Source organism: Giraffa tippelskirchi, chromosome 8 (assembly GCF_054371585.1).
Source record: "Giraffa tippelskirchi isolate mGirTip1 chromosome 8, T2T-mGirTip1v1.2.pri, whole genome shotgun sequence".
In the NCBI taxonomy this organism is placed as follows: Eukaryota; Metazoa; Chordata; class Mammalia; order Artiodactyla; family Giraffidae; genus Giraffa; species Giraffa tippelskirchi.
Genome location: NC_137282.1, coordinates 78,891,943 through 78,908,825, shown reverse-complemented (window position 1 = coordinate 78,908,825; position 16,883 = coordinate 78,891,943). Strand labels below are relative to the sequence as shown.

Genomic DNA, 16,883 nt, shown 5'->3' with positions numbered 1-16,883 from the left:
TGTACTATGCAGCTGTCTGTATCTAATTAGTTTTACCATTACAATCATACTTTTCATGTTCTGTATAGGTTCTTAATTTTTTCGTTTTGACCATTCCAATCAAAAGAGCAAGTATGGATTCAACGTTATACATAATTAACGTTCATTTACATTTCACACTGATTTTCTACTCCGAAATGCAACTGAAATTTGAAGAACCTGCTTATGGGAGGGGCAAATCCTTTCCTCCAATTCCTACTATGACCCTAGTTCCCTAGATTTTGGAGATTCCCCCAGACAGAGGTACACAGGCTAGTGTCTTTCCTGTGGAGTTTATGGAGTGCCTGAACCTAAAGCAGTCTTGTGCCTCTATGTTTCCCAAATTTCAAGGAATTTCATGCTCTACCTCTATTCAAAGCACTTATAATACCAAGTGGTAAAACTCCATATATTTTCATAGCAAGTATATTTTGCTCCCTACATCTCCAATTCAGAAGAGACTGAGCCCTATTAATTTCTATATGCCCTCAAGGGCCCAATATACACAACGTACACTGTAAATGTTTGCTGAATAAAAGAGAAAAAAAGACTTCAAACAACCATAAATAATCCAGTTTTGGACTAAACTTGCACAGCAATGGCATTCAATGTGTCCCACAAGAGGAGGTCAAGGTAAAAGAAAAGGGCCATCCCTACTCTAGCCACTAAATTCAAAAAGCTCAAACCATGCTCCACCCAGCCATGTTGATTTTAACTGGCAATTTCTTGATAACAAGAAGAGTAAATTCAGAGGAGAGCCAGCAACGTTTACAACCACATTTTACACATTAATCCAGTTACTGCTCCACTTACAGCCTAATCTCCAAAATCAATGTAGTTGTTTCTGTATGCTAGCTGCTAATAATGCCAAGAAGCTTTTTTTTAAGGTAATTAAATTGAACGTAACCTATTTTTCACTTTGAAACGGTCAAGCATAACTACACCATCTGCTCATTAAAGATACCCGGGGCGGCTAAGATCATTTCAAAGAACCACCTCGTGTTTAACCCAAATAAGTCCCTCCGACACGAAAACCAGGTAATGGTAACTAAACCACTCTTTGAACTACTAACAAAATATATTTTCACTTTCACTTAATGAGCCTTTACTGTTCGGGAGCGGGGAGTGGGGACGGCGTGGCTCGTAATTCAGGCAAAGTAGTACTGAAAGAGCTGGTGCGGAATATACCAAAAAAAAAAAAAGCTTAAAAAAAAAAAAGGAAAATCTTCGATCTTTGATAAAGGCATGGGGGAAGGAGGATTAGAAAATAAGAGGTGAAGACAAACTAGAACTAAAGGGCACGAGAATTCGGTACAACACGAGGGTGCTAAGCACCCCAACGGGGGAAGCGGGTCCGGGGATGCCAGCAAGCCGCCAGGACCCCGGGACCGGTGACGGCTGGGGCGGTGGGAGCCAGGTTGGTCGGAGGGGGCGTAGGAGGCGGCGAGATGCAGAGGAGACGGAGTGGAAGAGGAGGGACCTGCACCAAGCGCCATTTTCCTCCCTCGAAGAGCTCCCTCCCCCCAACACACCAGCCGCTCACTCCTCCTCACCCGGCCTCCCCCGACCCGGTCCGCTCCCGCCCGCCCCTGGAGCGTCCCCACTCCGGGGAGCAGGGACGAGGGCCCCAGAGACGCAGGCCCCGCACGCGCCCCCGCCCGGGCCCGGGCCGCTGCTGCATTGTCCCGGGGGCGCCCCAGGCCCCTTCCCGCGGCTCCTCGGCCCCGCCCGGCCGCGCCCGCCGCCCGAGATCGCCTCACCCGCCACCCCGGGGCCGTTCCCGGGAGCCAGCTTCAGGCGTCAAGGGGCCTGAAACGCGTGGGGCTCGTAGTCGGGGACGAAGGAGGGGGTCCGGGGAGGCCGAGGAAGGGAAGGGGGAGATCAGGCAGCGCCGCCATTTCCGGCAGCCGCGGCCGACAAGGAGCCCGGGCCTCAGGCGGAGAGCGGCCGAGCTGGGAAGGTAGGGGTCGGCCGAGCGGTGCTTGGACGGGCAGGGGTGGGGGCGGGGTCCCGGGCACTCACGCTCCGCTCCAGTAGCCGAACTGTCTCCTGCTCGCTCACTAGCGACTGACAGAGAAACGGAAGTGACGACAGCAGAGAGACGCCGGCCCCGCCCCGCTGAGACTACGCACACGCGATGGGGCGTGGCTTCCTCGCCAAAAACCGACACCGAAACCCTTTCCAGGGCCTTAAAGGGCCCGCCCCTCATCCTGAACTGATCCCAGGAAAGATGCCTCGAAGATTGGATTTGACTTGTGACTGAAAGAGGGAACGAATTAAACATGAATGACGAGCACCGATGGTTTTTCCAGTGGTCATGTATGGATGTGAGAGTTGGACTATAAAGAAAGCTGAGCACCGAAGAATGGGTGCTTTTGAACTGTGGTGCTGGAGAAGACTCTTGAGAGTCCCTTGGACTGCAAGGAGATCCAACCAGTCCATCCTAAAGGAGATCAGTCCTGGCTGTTCATTGGAGGGACTGATGTTGAAGCTGAAATTCCAATACTTTGGCCACCTCATGCGAACAGCTGACTCACTGGAAAAGACCCTGATGCTGGGAAAGATTGAAGGCGGGAGAAGAAGGGGACAACAGAGGATGAGATGGTTGAATGGCATCACCGACTCAATGGACATGAGTTTGAGTAAACTCAGGAGTTGGTGATGGACAGGGAGGCCTGGCGTGCTGCATGCAGTCCATGGGGTCGCAGAGTCTGACATGACTGAGCGACTGAACTGACGAGCACCGAGCTTTGCACTTGTTCCGTAAATGTTTCTTGTGTTAAAGCGAAATGTCTGAAAAAGAACAACACTTCTGGCCCATTTTCCAAGAAATGATCCCCTACTCTGGTATTTGATCCTGGCCGGTAGAATTCAAAGGAAGGAAGCTACAGTCATAACGTTTAATTCCAGAAAGTGCAAAAAAAGTCTTCGCAGAAGTCCTTACCACACACCCACACACTTATTCCTAAACTGAAGTTCTAGGAACTCCCTGGAAGTCCAGTGGTTAGGACTTGGCACTTTCACTGCCGGATGCCTGAAGTTCAATCCATGGTCAGGGAACTAAGATCCTGCAAGTTGTGGGGCAAAAAAAAAAAAAAAAAGTACCTAAACTGAAGTTCTGGAAATGTAAGTGAGTTCACAGAAACCAACAGATATCCATGCTATAAGCAGGAATATGGCTCATAGAGTCTTTGAATCTATATTTAATGAATGCCTACTATAGCCAAGAATACATATTCAACACACATTTATCAAGCATCCACTATGTTCCAGGCACTGCAGTGAGGCACTTCACATATAACACTCATCCTAATAAGCACTTTCCAATGTAGAAATGATTGTTCTCTCCATTCAGGTTAAATAAGTTCTGCTGTAGGTGATAGAGCGAGTCATGATTCAAACCCTGGATGCTGCAGACTGAGGGAGACCTCAAACACTATAGCCCACTTCTATGCGTGCAGCATCAGGCTACATGACTACTTCTTAAAAATGAAATACTTGCTGTCTAGTTCCTTTTATGCAAGGCACAAAAAAAGCAAAAATAATCCAAAGCGATCTAGGTCAGGTTAGCCTTGGGGGACTATCACTTGGAGTGAGTATGAAGGAATCTGCTGGAATGCTGAATATATCTTGGTCTGGGTGGTAGTTAGATAGGCATTGTTCAGTTGCTAAGTCATGTCCGTCTCTGTGACCCCATGGACTGCAGCACTCCAGGCTTCCTTGTCCTTCACTGTCTCCTGTAGTTTGTTCAAACTCATGTTCACTGAGTCACTGATGCTATCCATTTCATCCTCTGCTGCCCTGTTCTCTTGCCTTCAATCTTTCCCAGCATCAGGGTCTTCTCCAATGAGTCAGCTCTTCACATCAGGTGGCCAAAATATCAGAGCTTCAACTTCAGCATCAGTGCTTCCAGTCAACTTTCAGGATTAATTTCCTTTAGGATTGACTGGTTTGATCTACTTGCTGTCCAAAGGACTCTCAAGTCTTCTCCAGCACCACAGTTCAAAAGCATCAATTCTTCAGCTCTCAGCCTTCTTTATGGTCCAACTCTCACATCTGTATGTGATCACTGGAAAAACCATAGCTTTGATTATACAGACCTTTGTTGGCAAAGTGATGTATCTGCTGTTTAATACGCTGTGTAGGTTTATCACAGACACGCTCTTTTCTTCCTAGGAGCAAGGGTCTTTTAATTTCATGGCTGCAGTCACCATCCACAGTGATTTTGGAGCCCAAGAAAATAAATTGTGCCTCTGTTTCCACTTTTTTCCCATTTATTTGCCATGAAGTGATGGGACCGGATGCCATGTTGTTCGTTTTTTTGAATGTTGATTTTTTTTTAGAAATTCATTGAGCACATTTTTATTGAGCACCTACTATGTACACCAGACACTGACCCAGATGCTGGTGGTACAAATACAGCAGAAGAGAAAACAGACAAAAACCTCAGCCTTTACAGAGTTCCTGAAGCTTACACTCCTGTGAAATTAAGGCAAGAGAACTAATCCATGGAGCAAAGGACAAGTTATGAGCCAAAGAACAGTTCCTCTGAGGAGTTACAAAATGGATCCCTATTCTTGAAGTCAGAAAGAAACAATGAAGTCCCTATGGGGTCACCCAAAAAGACAGGGCCCTGCTGAGCTCCCTGACCCAAGCCTGAGAAAGTAAGGGCTCACAGTCTCCCCTTTACTACAATCTAAGGGTGGAGGTCAATGCACCATGCTCCCTAGGAAGTCCACAAGGCCATGTAAGAGTCTATCTCCAAACCAGAGGAAAGCAATGGTCGTGAAAATTTGTTTCAGTCAAGACAAGAGTCTCTCAAATATGAAATTCAATGAAGATGAACATAACTGTAAGTAATAAAAAAACAAAAAGAACCATGAAACAAAAATTGTTTACAGTGTAATAATTAATGAGAACATAGAAAAGATTTTTGCCTGAGAAAATATTTAATCCTTAGCCCAAAAGTAATAAAATAGAAAATTACTATGAACTAGGGTGACAATTTTAAATATACTCTGATAATTTTTATTTTAAATGTTCTGCTTTTCTAAAGTAAGACAACTTGAAAGTATTTAGTCAAACTTGGTTTTCTGAAATGGTTTAATGTACAAGCCATTTCTTGATTGTCTCCTAATGATTTATTTAGTACCGTCTGGGCTCTTGCATCCTCATTGTTTAATCAGGCCCCAGCCTCTTAATATTCCACCAAGCCTGGACTGGTTTGAACCCTGACGTGCAACAGAGTGATTCTTTTGATGTTTACATGTATCTGTGTGTCTCCATTCCAAAATTAAATGTATATAGTTTAGAATAACTTATTTTATAAGCACTCCACTTGGGAGACACATTGAGATTTAATGAAAGCCATATTCTCCTAGATAATGATGGTCTGTATCAGTGTCTCACCTGAAAGGGGAATGTGGAAGCTCAGGGTTCATGTGTTGGTTGTTTTGGTTTTTATTTGCTAGATTGTGGCTGTAATCGTATCATTCAGAAATCTAAAGTGCAGACGCATCTTGCTCCTAATGTGTCGTGTTGAATCCTAACCCCATTTCCACAGCTCCCCACTGTGACTGTGTTCAAAAATACTCCTCTGTCTCCCCGCTGAGATGCTTACAATTTAGTGCCTCTTAATAAGCAGTGGTTCTACTGCTTGATTGTAGATTGCAGTTGTATTTCTAATGAGTAGAGGAACCAGTGGTACAACACTGAGGATTTCCTGCTCCTTACCTGGTTTTGCTTCCAGCTTGTGAACATTTGGTTCTTGCTATATTGTACAGTAATAGCTTTCCAAACTGAAGATTCATGACTAATTTTTTTGGTATGGGTGATGCTGGACTCATCATTTGAAATGTTATTCTACTTTTACAGTAAAACCTCATTGATTCCTCCTGGAATTGAAGATAATGACTTAAAGTTGAAGGGTTTGCTAAAGCAAATTAATTGTACGTAAGGAAGCCTGATGGGTCTGAACTACTTAAACGCTCTTTAAAAATCACCCTTTTCCCACGCGATATGCGTAGTTTCTAATCACTCTCATCAATTATATTAAAATACCTTCCATGAGGATCTTTATGTAGCCACACCTTTATTTAGATACACTGAATTTGCTCTTTATAACTGATAGATATACATACATATTTAATGGAGGGTTTAAATATTTTTTCTTTTAAATTTATGAACATTTTTCACCTAATCAAACTTGCCTTGCCATAATGAATTTTTAATTAATGAGGTTTCATTGTAGCTTATTTTTCTCTCAGTGCATCTTGCTGAGTCTGAGTCTTGCTGTAATCTATTTCCATTTTGGTTTTCAAATTGTTTCTTTCACTTACAGTCTCTTAAAGCCAATGAGCCCTGTTTTGTTTTGTGAAGGCACAAAGACTTCTAGGAAACTTGTACAATGAATGTTGAGTTTTAAGCTAGCTTTTTCCCTCTCCTCTTTCACCCTCATCAAGAGATAGGCATATATAGATGTAACACATGCACGCATGCATGCTAAGTCGCTTCAGTCATGTCTGACTCTGTGACCCCATGGACTGTAGCCCGCCAGGCTCCTCTGCCCATGGGATTCTTCGAGCAAGAATACTGGAGTGGTTGGTCATGCCCGCCTCCAGGGGATCTTCCCAACCCAGGAGTCAAACCTGCGTCTCTTCTGTCTCTTGCATTGGCAGGTGGGTTCTTTACCACTAGCACCACCTGGGAAGCCCATTCAGATGTAAAATTTCACTTGATACTTGTGTATTTTACAGTATATAAGATAGACTTCAATGAGAAAAATGAAAAAATCAAAAATAAAAATATGAAAATTAAAGTGTAAAAAGATGAAACTCACTCAGGAACCACTGTTCCAGCATGGTAGCTTGTGAGCCTGGCATTTACACACCCAAATGTAGTTAGGGAAGCACCCTCACTGATTATGACCAGCCAACTATAATTCCCTTGGGGCAGCAGTGCCCTGGGGCTTTGTAGGAGGTGTTTGATTGGACTGAGCTTATGTAGTGGGGTAACTAGAGGATCATTGGGTGGCCTGGGCGCTGAGAGCCATGGATATAGTTCTCTCTGGCTAAGGAAAGACAGAGTCCGGGAAACTGGGTGGAGTCATTTGACTCACAGTATCTGCTCCCTCCCCTCCAAGACGGGCTTCCTAGGTGGCACTAGTGGTAGAGAACCCACCAGGTGATGCAAGAGACATAAGAGATGCAGGTTCCATCTCTGGGTCTGGAAGATCCCCTGGAGGAGGAAATGGCAACCCTACTCCACTATCTTAGCCTGGAGAATCCCATGGACATAGGAGCCTGGGGGGCTATGGTCCATGGGGTCACAAAGAGTGGGACAAGACTGAAGTCACTTAGCATGCACACACTCCTCCAAGATAGAAACAGCTACAACTCTCTTGACTCAAGTGCAGGAAACTGCCCAAAGGTCCTTCCCCAGTTTATTCCCTCATTTCATAAACAGTGTATTGAGCATCTACCATATGCCAGAACTGCTCTAAGTGCTGGGAATTCAGGAATGAACAAAACTGGTTCATTGTAAACTCATGGAGCAGACAATAAGCAAGTAAAGAATTAAATAGAGATGGTAATTTCAGATAAGTGCTATAAAAAATAAAAGAAAAACAAGATGAAGCAGTAAAGAGTGTTGGGGTGAAGTTAATTTAGATCCTGAAAGGAGTGAAATGGGAATATTCAGGCAGGGACCCTAATGAAAAAAGACAGCCAGGCTAAAATTTAGGTGCTAGGGGTTCGAAACAGAGAAAGCAGCATGTGCTAAGGCCCTAAGGTTGAGATGAGTCTAAATAACAGCATATTCTCCTGATGTAGAACCCCACTGGAGACCATGGGCTGTACAGAGGTGGAGCCCACACGGCAGCTCCCCAGGCTCAATGCCAGGGCTGCCCAAGCTCCAGGAAATGCTGGCTCTGCAGAGTTACCAGAGCCCAGTTCTAGCCTTTCTCCAAGATCCAAGACAGCACCACTGCCTCCTCCTCCTCACCCATTACTCCTCTTAATTAGCACCAAGGAATCCCAAAGCTTCCCTCCTGTGGGTTCTGTGCCTAGAGGAATAGATTGTGTTAGCCAAGAGTTTGTTCTTTGAGGTATAACTATATGTGAAATGGGCTTCCCTAGTAGCTCAGCTGGTAAAGAACCTGCCTGCAATGCAGGAGACCCCAGTTCAATTCCTGGGTCAGGAAGACCCCCTGGAGAAGGGATAGGCTACCCACTCCAGTATTCTTGGGCTTTCCTGGTGGCTCAGCTGATAAAGAATCCACCTGCAATGCAGGAGACCTGGGTTCAATCCCTCGGTTTGGAAGATCCCCTGGAGAAGGGAAAGGCTACCCACTCCAGTATTCTGGCCTGAAGAATTCTATGGACTGTATAGTCCATGGGGTCACAAAGAATTGGACACGACTGAATGACTTTCACTTCACATACATGAAATGGTACAAGACTCCGTGTAAATGTCAAGTGAAAGCTACAACCACAAATACTACAAAATTTCACAGACACCTGGGCCTCTGAATTGGAATAGACTGAGAATGTTTTGAAGAGGAAAACAGCCTTAAGCTTGACCAAGGGAGAGGAGAGAGAGCATTTAGAGTGGGAATAGAGGAAGACTCTGAGCTAGGTATGACCACAAAATGAGTAAGGTACATTGAGAGGCTATGAGCAGTCAGTTCTATCAGTGCAGAAAGATAGCATGGAGGAACAATAGGAAATTCATCTGGAAAAGCAGAGTGAAGCCAGATGGCAGAGGGCCCTTAATGAAGTGCAAGGAGTTTGGATTTTATCACATGTGAAAAAGAAAAGAGTGAGGTGTGGTTTGGGGTTCAGGGCAGGCAGCCCTAAAATGTGCCACTTAGCTACATGGATTACTTTAAGTTAATATTACTTAAGAAACAGCTAATACATGAAGGACATTCTGACCCTCCTTTGTCCCCTTGTGAGCAGAAAATAAGTCTCCCATGTGAAAAGTACCTTCCTTGGAGCAAGAGATAGAGAGGCATCCTTTATCACCAGAGACAGGGACTTCAAAGCCAAGAAGTTGTAGAAAAAACCTTGCTACTTCTTTGCTAATTCACTACCCCAAGCCCAAACTTCTTTGTCTTGACAATTCTTCACAAATTTATTTTTCCTTTGTCTAAAAAGGATTAAAGAAATTGCCCGCTTTGGCTACTTCTTTAAATCTCCTGTTCTATAAGCTCCTCCACATACAAATTAAATTTGGCTTTCTCCTATTAATCTGTCTTGTGTCAATTTGATTATTAGACCAACCAGAAGAACCAAGAGGGACAAGGGGAAAATTTCCCCTCTTTGACAGGTTGAAAAAAGAAGAAAGAACTGGAAAACTAGACACACTATAGAGAAGGTGGTTCTAACTGTTACAGTAAGACATAATGAATTCCGAGAATATCAAAGTCACTTTCATCTGGACCTGGCCCAAGCTCATGGGCTTCCCAGGTGGCCCTAGTGGTAAAGAATCTGCCTGCCAGTGCAGGAGATGGAAGAGATGCAGGTTCGATCCCTGGGTCAGGAAGATCCCCTGAAGGAGGGCATGGCAATCCACTCCAGTATTCTTGCCTGGAGAATCCCATGGACAGAGGAGTCGGGCGAGCTACAGTCCATAGGGTTGCAAAGAATCTGACATGACTAAAGCAACTTGGCATGCATGCATGCCAGCTGAGCTGTCTGTGCACCTGTCCAAGTCCAACACAGGGAACACTAGGAGTAATAAGGGAAAGAAAGATCTGTTCTTCTAAACTTAAACCACTGGGCCCAAATAACTCTGCTTTGAAATTCATTTGCCCAAATGGAGAGAGGCAACCTTCCTTCTTTGCCACTGATTTTTGCACAGCTGTGGAATTGCGTGGGCTCAAGGCAGCCACCAAAAATAAACTCCTGGGTCCCAATGTGCAACAGGAAAGAACACGTCACCTAGGAGAGAAAGGAGGCCATGGGCCCAGTAGGATGACATTTGATAAAAACAGCATTCCATAGTGACCAGCAGGCCCTGGGTCCATCTCACTCCCTGCAGCAAGTGGTCCAAGAAGAGTCCTCTTAGGGCCACTATCGCAGAGAATGTATGGGGTGCAGAAGTCCAAAATATGAAGAGGGAGGGCAGGTGGATGGATGTTCAAAGATTTGGCAAAATAGAAGCAGAATCCTGAAAAGTTCAGAATACAAACCTGAGATGGCATGGAAGTCTTGGGGTGCAGAGGATGGGGGTGAAAAAAAAGGTGAACAATTTTTCCAGTAGTCATGTATGGATGTGAGAGTTGGACCATAAAGAAGGCTGAGCACCGAAGAATTGATGATTTTGAACTGTAGTGTTAGAGAGGACTCTTGAGAATCCCTTGGACGGCAAGGAGATCAAATCAGTCAATCTTAAAGGAAATCAAACCTGAATATTCATTGAAAAGACTAATGCTGAAGCTGAAGCTCCAATACTTTGGCCACCTGATGCGAAGAGCCGACTCATTGGAAAAGACCCTGATGCTGGGAAAGATTGAAGGTAAGAGGAGAAGGGGACGACAGAGGATGAGATAGTTGGATGGCATCACTGACTCAGTGGACGTGAGATTGAGCAAGCACAGGGAGAGAGTGAAGGATAGGGAAGCCTGGCGTGCTGCAGTTCTTGGGGTCACAGTGTCGGACACAGCTTAGTGACTGAACAACAACGATGCAGCAATTAGATCCATGGTGCACATCCAGCCCACCCTTGAAGGAGAAGGGAGTTAAATCTTTTTTGGGAGAATCAGACAGGAGATGGTCTATGTGAAGAGTTGAGGGACAAATACACTACCAAAGACGGAATCAAAGTCTGAGCACTAATGGAAAACATCCCTCCCCAAACTCTTTCCCCCTTCTAGTTCTATTTGACTTTTTAAAAAAATATAGGCAAAAATACAAATTAATTCCTTTAAAAAAATACTTTATGATACTCTGAATCATGATGAAATAAAGTAACCATGCATGACTACAGCCTGCCAGCCTGCCGGGCTCCTTAGTCCATGGGATTTTCCAGGCAAGAATACTGGAGTGGGTTGCCATTTCTTGCTCCAGGGGATCTTCCCGATCCAGGGATTGAACCCACATCTCCTGCAAGTCTCCTGCATTGGCAGGAGGATTCTTTTCCACCAAACCACCAGGGAAGTCCATCCTTCTTGTACTTGCTGTTTTTTTTTGTGTTTTTTTAAGTGCCTTTAGCTCAAAATAATGTTGATGTCAATATTAAGGCATATTTTGGGATGACATATTTGGTCCCCTTCAAAATCATGCTTAATGTTCCAGGTAAACCAAGCGGGCATAAATGAACATAGAATCCTCTGCACCTCCATCCCTTGCCCCTTTAACAGAAGTTTTCATTCAGTCTGTGTCACTGAAGGGACCAAGTGGTGTGCCTGTGGTAGGTTTGAGTTTCAATTCTCTGAGCCTCAGGAGGTGGAGAATAGTTAAGGAAGTATGAATTTTCAGAAGCAGGGAGATAGATTTGCATGCAAATCTAGCTGGTTCCATTTTCCTGGGTTGTGGTTCCTGGCGAAACTATTGGCAAATCTTTGTTCAGAAGTGATTTCTATTATTTTTAAGCAAATATAATGTCAAAAGAAAAAACAAACAAAAATAAAATTTTACATTTGAGTAAAAGAGAGAGGGGAAATTTTATTTACAGCAAAATAGGATTGCAGTGGCTTCCAACAAGAGGGAAGCAAAACCTGCATGCATTTCTACAGAATGGCGATGGGAGTTGCTCCTTTCACAAAAAATTCCTAGAGGGAATCTTTGGATATGAAAGGACTCCAGTTCCTGGTTCAAGTCTGGGTCTGGAAGGAGTGGATAATGCAAAAAGAAGGCCAGGGGGCTTCCCTTGTGCTTCAGTGGTAAAGAATCTTCCTGCCAATGCAGGAGACACGGGTTCAATCCCTGATCTGGGAAGATCCTGCATACCTCAGATCAACCAAGCCCAGGAGCCACTACTACTGAGACCATATGCCGACAACTACTGACCCTTGCTCCCTAAACCTGAGCTCAGCAACAAGAGAAACCACTGCAATAAGAAGTGCTCGCACAGCGGCTAGAGAGTAGCCCCTACTAACCACAACCAGAGAAAAGTCCACACAGCAACGAGGACCCAGCCCAGCCAAAACTAAGTAAATAAATTAAAATTTTAAAAAATAAAAAAGGAAGGCTTGCGACTTCTCTGGTTGTCCAGTGGTTAAGACTCTAACTTCCAGTGCAGGGGGCTTGGGTTTGAGCCCTTGTTGGAGAACTAAGATCCCACATGCCTGGTGGTGCCGCCAAAAGAAAGAAAAGAAGGCTATGTAAATGAATTGAAATTGGAGTATCCATAGGTAGTCCAGAAACGGAGGCGGTCTGGGGAGCTGAGAGGAGAGGAAAAAGAGCTAGGGAAACCACTCAGTAACCACGAAAGACCAGAACTTGAGGAACAGACGGCTATCGAGAAACTCCTGGAGACCCGCTAGAAAGTTTGGGGAAACTTTCAAATGGTTCCTGACACTTCATTGCACTGTTAATACCTTCCATTACTCATTCCTCCCAAAACTTCAGGAAAAGGTTTAAACAAGCAGCAGGATATTATTTTGAAACATGACCCAGTGTGGCTCCAGTTCCCAGCACTTCCTCCCTCCTGACTCTCCCTCTCCCCCACCCCTACTTTCTCACTCCCATCATTCCACAAAGAGAAGAATGTCAGAGCAGAGCAAGGGGGTCGGATTCTTGGCTTTGGGCTTTCAAAATCTTAGGATTCCAGGCATAAATTATAGATTTAAAACTATGTAATTAGTCACATTCATATCTGTCTGCCCCTACTCCCACCAGAGATTTTCCCATTAGGGAAGTCTCCTACTAGGAGATTTTCCCTAGTCTGCAAGAGAAGAGAAATGCAATGTCTTTAGTGCCTTTGAGAAGCAGTTGCTCTCTGTCCCCAGGCCAGCCCTGGAGGAAGATCCCCAGAGAGTTTGGGGGTTGGGAGCAAAGCAAACCGTTGCCTAGCTCTCCAGATGGGCACCCTCTGGAAGGTTCTCTGCACCCCCAGGGTGTGCATGGAAATGTCTATGTGACACGTCAAGGATGGCAGGCCTAAGGCAGCCTCACTGAATCCTGGAACCCCTCAGGGCGCTGTAGGACTCAGCAGAGTATCTTCCTCACTCACCAAGAGTAGCAAAGATGTGGCACCAACAGCCAGAAGATCCTGACAAAGAGATCTCACCAGCCTTGATCTGAATAGACTGGACAGAACAAACAATGTATCAACAAACTCCAAGATAAAGAAGAAAGACAAAACCCAGTCACTACGATCTCTTTTTCTTTTTTGACCATGCCACAGGGCATGTGGGATCTTAGTTCCCTGACCAGGGATCAAACTCACAAACCCTGCACCACCAAGGAAGTCCCAGTGAGGTCAATTTGTATTTGTGAAAAGCAAAAAAATTTCTCAGATTCATGATACGTGAGTAAGACATTTATAAAACGAAATCTTTATATGGATCACTAATTGGCCTTGGTGGCAATTCAAAAAAAAAAAAAAAGGTGAGTGTAAATATGTTACTACTGTTTGAACAAGTGCATAACTTCCCAAGGAGACTGCTATGGCAGACAGTACATATAGGTATCATCTTGCTTAGGTAAATTTTTTGGAGTGCTCATAACTTTACATGCATCCTATGTTGCTATACCTGTGGCAGTCAATGAAACCAATATGAAAATCTAACCCAAGCGTTCTCTTTAGCTGAGGTCTGATGCAAGAGTTTACCTGACTGGGTAACCATCACATCCATAGGGAGACTGTTCAGAAGCACCGAGTGAACTATCACATATAGGAACCAGTAGTTAGTCACAGTGATTAGAAGGACAATCCAATCTGTCATGGTCTCTGCTGAAACAAGAACTCAATCCACCCACAGCCCTGTAAAGACACTTAACCCAAGACCTCGGGCTAAATGATGCCTGTGTTGAGAAAACTAAAAAAAAAAAAAGAGCAGTCAGGCAACACTTTAGAATACTGGAGTTCAGGATGTCTGACTCTGGACCATCACAGAAACCAACAGCCCAGGGTCAAGATGACAATGCCACTTTACCTCACTCAGAACTGTGGTCTTTTCATAGTACAGTCTCTTTAGTAAACATGTTGTTCAAAAAAATCAGCTTATTGCTTTCGGTTTCAAAAATTCAACTATGATTAACCAAGTAAGACAGGTGTATAGCTTCTGGTGTCTCGGTTTTTTAAAAGGCCTACTTATTAGTAACACTTTATATGGGACATCCTTATCCCTCAGTGACTTCTGCTAGATTATAAGGCCTACACTGCAAGAACTAAATAGTTTTGCTCTTCCACAGTAGGGCCTAGGCTATTGTTAGTTTTATATCCCCAGTAACGCTGAATGTGGAACGTCATGTGTAAGTATGTAGAAGTCCGACTAGGGTATAGAACCAATGAGGAAAACATGACCTACACACAGAGGGACATAGCAAAGTGAAGAAATCAACATCATCATTTCTGTCTCATTTATTTTTGATGAAAAACATGAATGAATACTTTTTCTCAGCCTATTTAAAAGGCTACTTTAGAAATAATGCAATTTGCAGCAACATGGATGAACCGAGAAATTATTGAACTAAGTCAATCAGAAAGAGAAAGACAAATACCATAAGATATCACTTATATGTGAAGAGAAAGAAGAATTAGAAGAAAGAAGCCCGAACTCTGTTATTGTCACTCAGAATTGATATGTGGGGGACTATATAGCGTGACAGAAAAATGCTGAAGAGCAGAGTCCAGAGACCAAAAGTGGTATTGACCAGAAAAGGGCTGGGGCAAGTCATTTCACTTCTTTGACCCTCACTTTCCTGTTCTGTCAAAGGTCAGATTAAATATTCCATGTGATTCAAGACAACTGTGTAACCAATTGTAACCAATGGGCTGTTTTTATTTTCATTTTTCTTTATTCTGCCAACAAGTTTTATTTTGATTGTTCCTCTTTTTTTTAATGTTTTGCCATTGAGTTACTTACATCCACAATTAAACATTTCTTTTCTGTATCTGTTCATTCTCAGGCATCAGGTGTTAAAATAATGGAGCTACAGACATAACCTGTTTTGTTGCATTTCACTTTATTGTGCTTTGCAGATATTGCATTTCTTACAAATTGAAGTGTGGGAACCCTGCATTGAGCAAGTCTATCTATGCCATTTTCCAGTACAGTAACATTTGCTCACTTTATGTCTCTGTGCCATGTTTTGGTAATTCTCACAATATTTCAAACCCTCCACCAGCAAAAACATTACAACTTATTGAAGGTTCAGATGGTTAGCATTTTTTTCTAGCAATGCTGCTGCTGCTGCTGCTGCTAAGTCACTTCAGTCGTGTCCGACTCTGTGCGACCCCATAGACGGCAGCCCACCAGGCTCCCCCGTCCCTGGGATTCTCCAGGCAAGAATACTGGAGTGGGTTGCCATTTCCTTCTCCAGCGCATGAAAAGGAAAAGTGAAAGTGAAGTCACTCAGTCATGTCCGACTCCTAGCGACCCCATGGGTCTGCAGCCTACCAGGCTCCTCCACCCATGGGATTTTCCAGGCAAGAGTACTGGAGTGGGGTGCCATTGCCTTCTCCGTTTCTAGCAATAAAGTATTTTAAATTAAGGTATGTACTTTTTTAGATATAATGCTATTGCACACTTAATAGACTATGTATAATGTGAACATGCAATGCAGTAGACCCCAGTTTGATTCCTGGGTCGAGAAGATCCACTGGAGAAGGGATAGGCTACCCACTCCAGTATTCTTGGGCTTCCCTGGTGGCTCAGCTGGTAAAGACCCTGTCTGCAATGCTGAAGACCTGGGTTCAATCCCTGGCTTGGGAAGATCCCCTGGAGAAGGAAAAGGTTACCCACTCTAGTATTCTGGTCTGGAGAATTCCATGAACTGTATAGTCCATGGGGTCGCAAACAGTCATACACGACTGAGCAACTTTCAGTTAGTGTGAACATAACTTTTATAGGCACTGGGAAACCAAAATATTCACATGACTTGCTTTATTGTAACATGCAATTTATTGCAGTGGTCTGGAAATGAACATGAAATATCTCTTGACGTTGGCCTATCTTTTGATTTTGATGCAGTGCACACTATTTTTTTGTTCCTTTTAAGTTGACAGCAGTTCGCACTCTTAAGGAAGGACCCAAGCCGGAAGGATGCCCTTGTAGCCACAGCAGGTGCAAAAGAGAAAGGGACTGTTTCAGAGTAAGAGCAATGAACCGTCTCCAGAATAAGTATAGTATGGTGATTAACCTTTTGAAATGATGAACCAAGCAGAGTAACACAAATACTAAATTGGGCTGTCTTCCAGGATGACCTTTCTTTGAGAATGTAAAGTAGGCAAAAATGTATCTGCTGCTGCAGCTGTCAATTTGAACAGAATCAGACCAACTCCCCCTATGACATATCCTGTCTGGTTGGACAGGTGTGGAAAGTAGGCATTCTTAGCTAAGAAGAAGAAGTAGGCTATTTTCACTTTGACTTGCCCTTCTTTGTGTGTGCCCAAAACAGAGCTATTTATAAAATGTTCTGAAGTAAACGATTAATACAAGTGAGGAGCTTTCGAGGCACCCTCCTGAACACTGGTTCCGTTTCTTCTCTTGCAGCCGTAAGAGCTGCAGCGACTGCCAGCAGGAGAACAAGAAGGAGGTCAGTGCGGGTGAGAGGAGTGTGGAAATCGGAGCGCTGCCTCCCAAACTCCCCGGGGAATCCTCTCCTGGCCGTGGAGAAGAGCCCCACAGCCTCACCACTCCACAACAGCTCCCCCGTGTCATCTTCAATACACAGCCAGGATTACTACCAACGTCA

The 16,883-nt window shown here is 44.2% G+C and overlaps 2 protein-coding genes across 3 annotated transcripts in view; one reads left to right on the top strand and one right to left on the bottom strand.

Moving 5' to 3' along the window:
- SUB1 (SUB1 regulator of transcription) overlaps nt 1–2,087 on the bottom strand; it is a 19,761-nt gene extending 17,674 nt beyond the window's left edge. The window contains exon 1 of the mRNA XM_081521427.1: nt 2,041–2,087. The gene's annotated coding sequence lies outside the window, so the exon portion shown is untranslated. The remainder of the gene's footprint in view (nt 1–2,040) is intronic.
- On the top strand, nt 1,337–16,883 carry LOC145518022 (uncharacterized). 2 transcript variants are annotated; one of them, XM_081521426.1, is made up of 3 exons: nt 1,337–1,978; nt 4,195–4,870; nt 16,682–16,883. In XM_081521426.1, the coding sequence occupies exons 1-2, from the start codon at nt 1,467–1,469 to the stop codon at nt 4,370–4,372; spliced, it is 690 nt and encodes a 229-aa protein (XP_081377552.1). In that variant the 5' UTR covers nt 1,337–1,466; the 3' UTR covers nt 4,373–4,870; nt 16,682–16,883. The 2 variants fall into 2 exon arrangements, 1 of the variants encoding a protein (XP_081377552.1); XR_014062522.1 differs by lacking the exon at nt 1,337–1,978 and adding an exon at nt 2,192–3,144.

Bases quoted from the DNA above. Each gene is read 5' to 3' on its own strand.
- LOC145518022 (XM_081521426.1), top strand. From the start codon at position 1,467: ATGCAGAGGAGACGGAGTGGAAGAGGAGGGACCTGCACCAAGCGCCAT. The intron at 1,979-4,194 runs GTAGGGGTCGGC...TTTTCTTCCTAG, and splicing joins AGAGCGGCCGAGCTGGGAAG to GAGCAAGGGTCTTTTAATTT.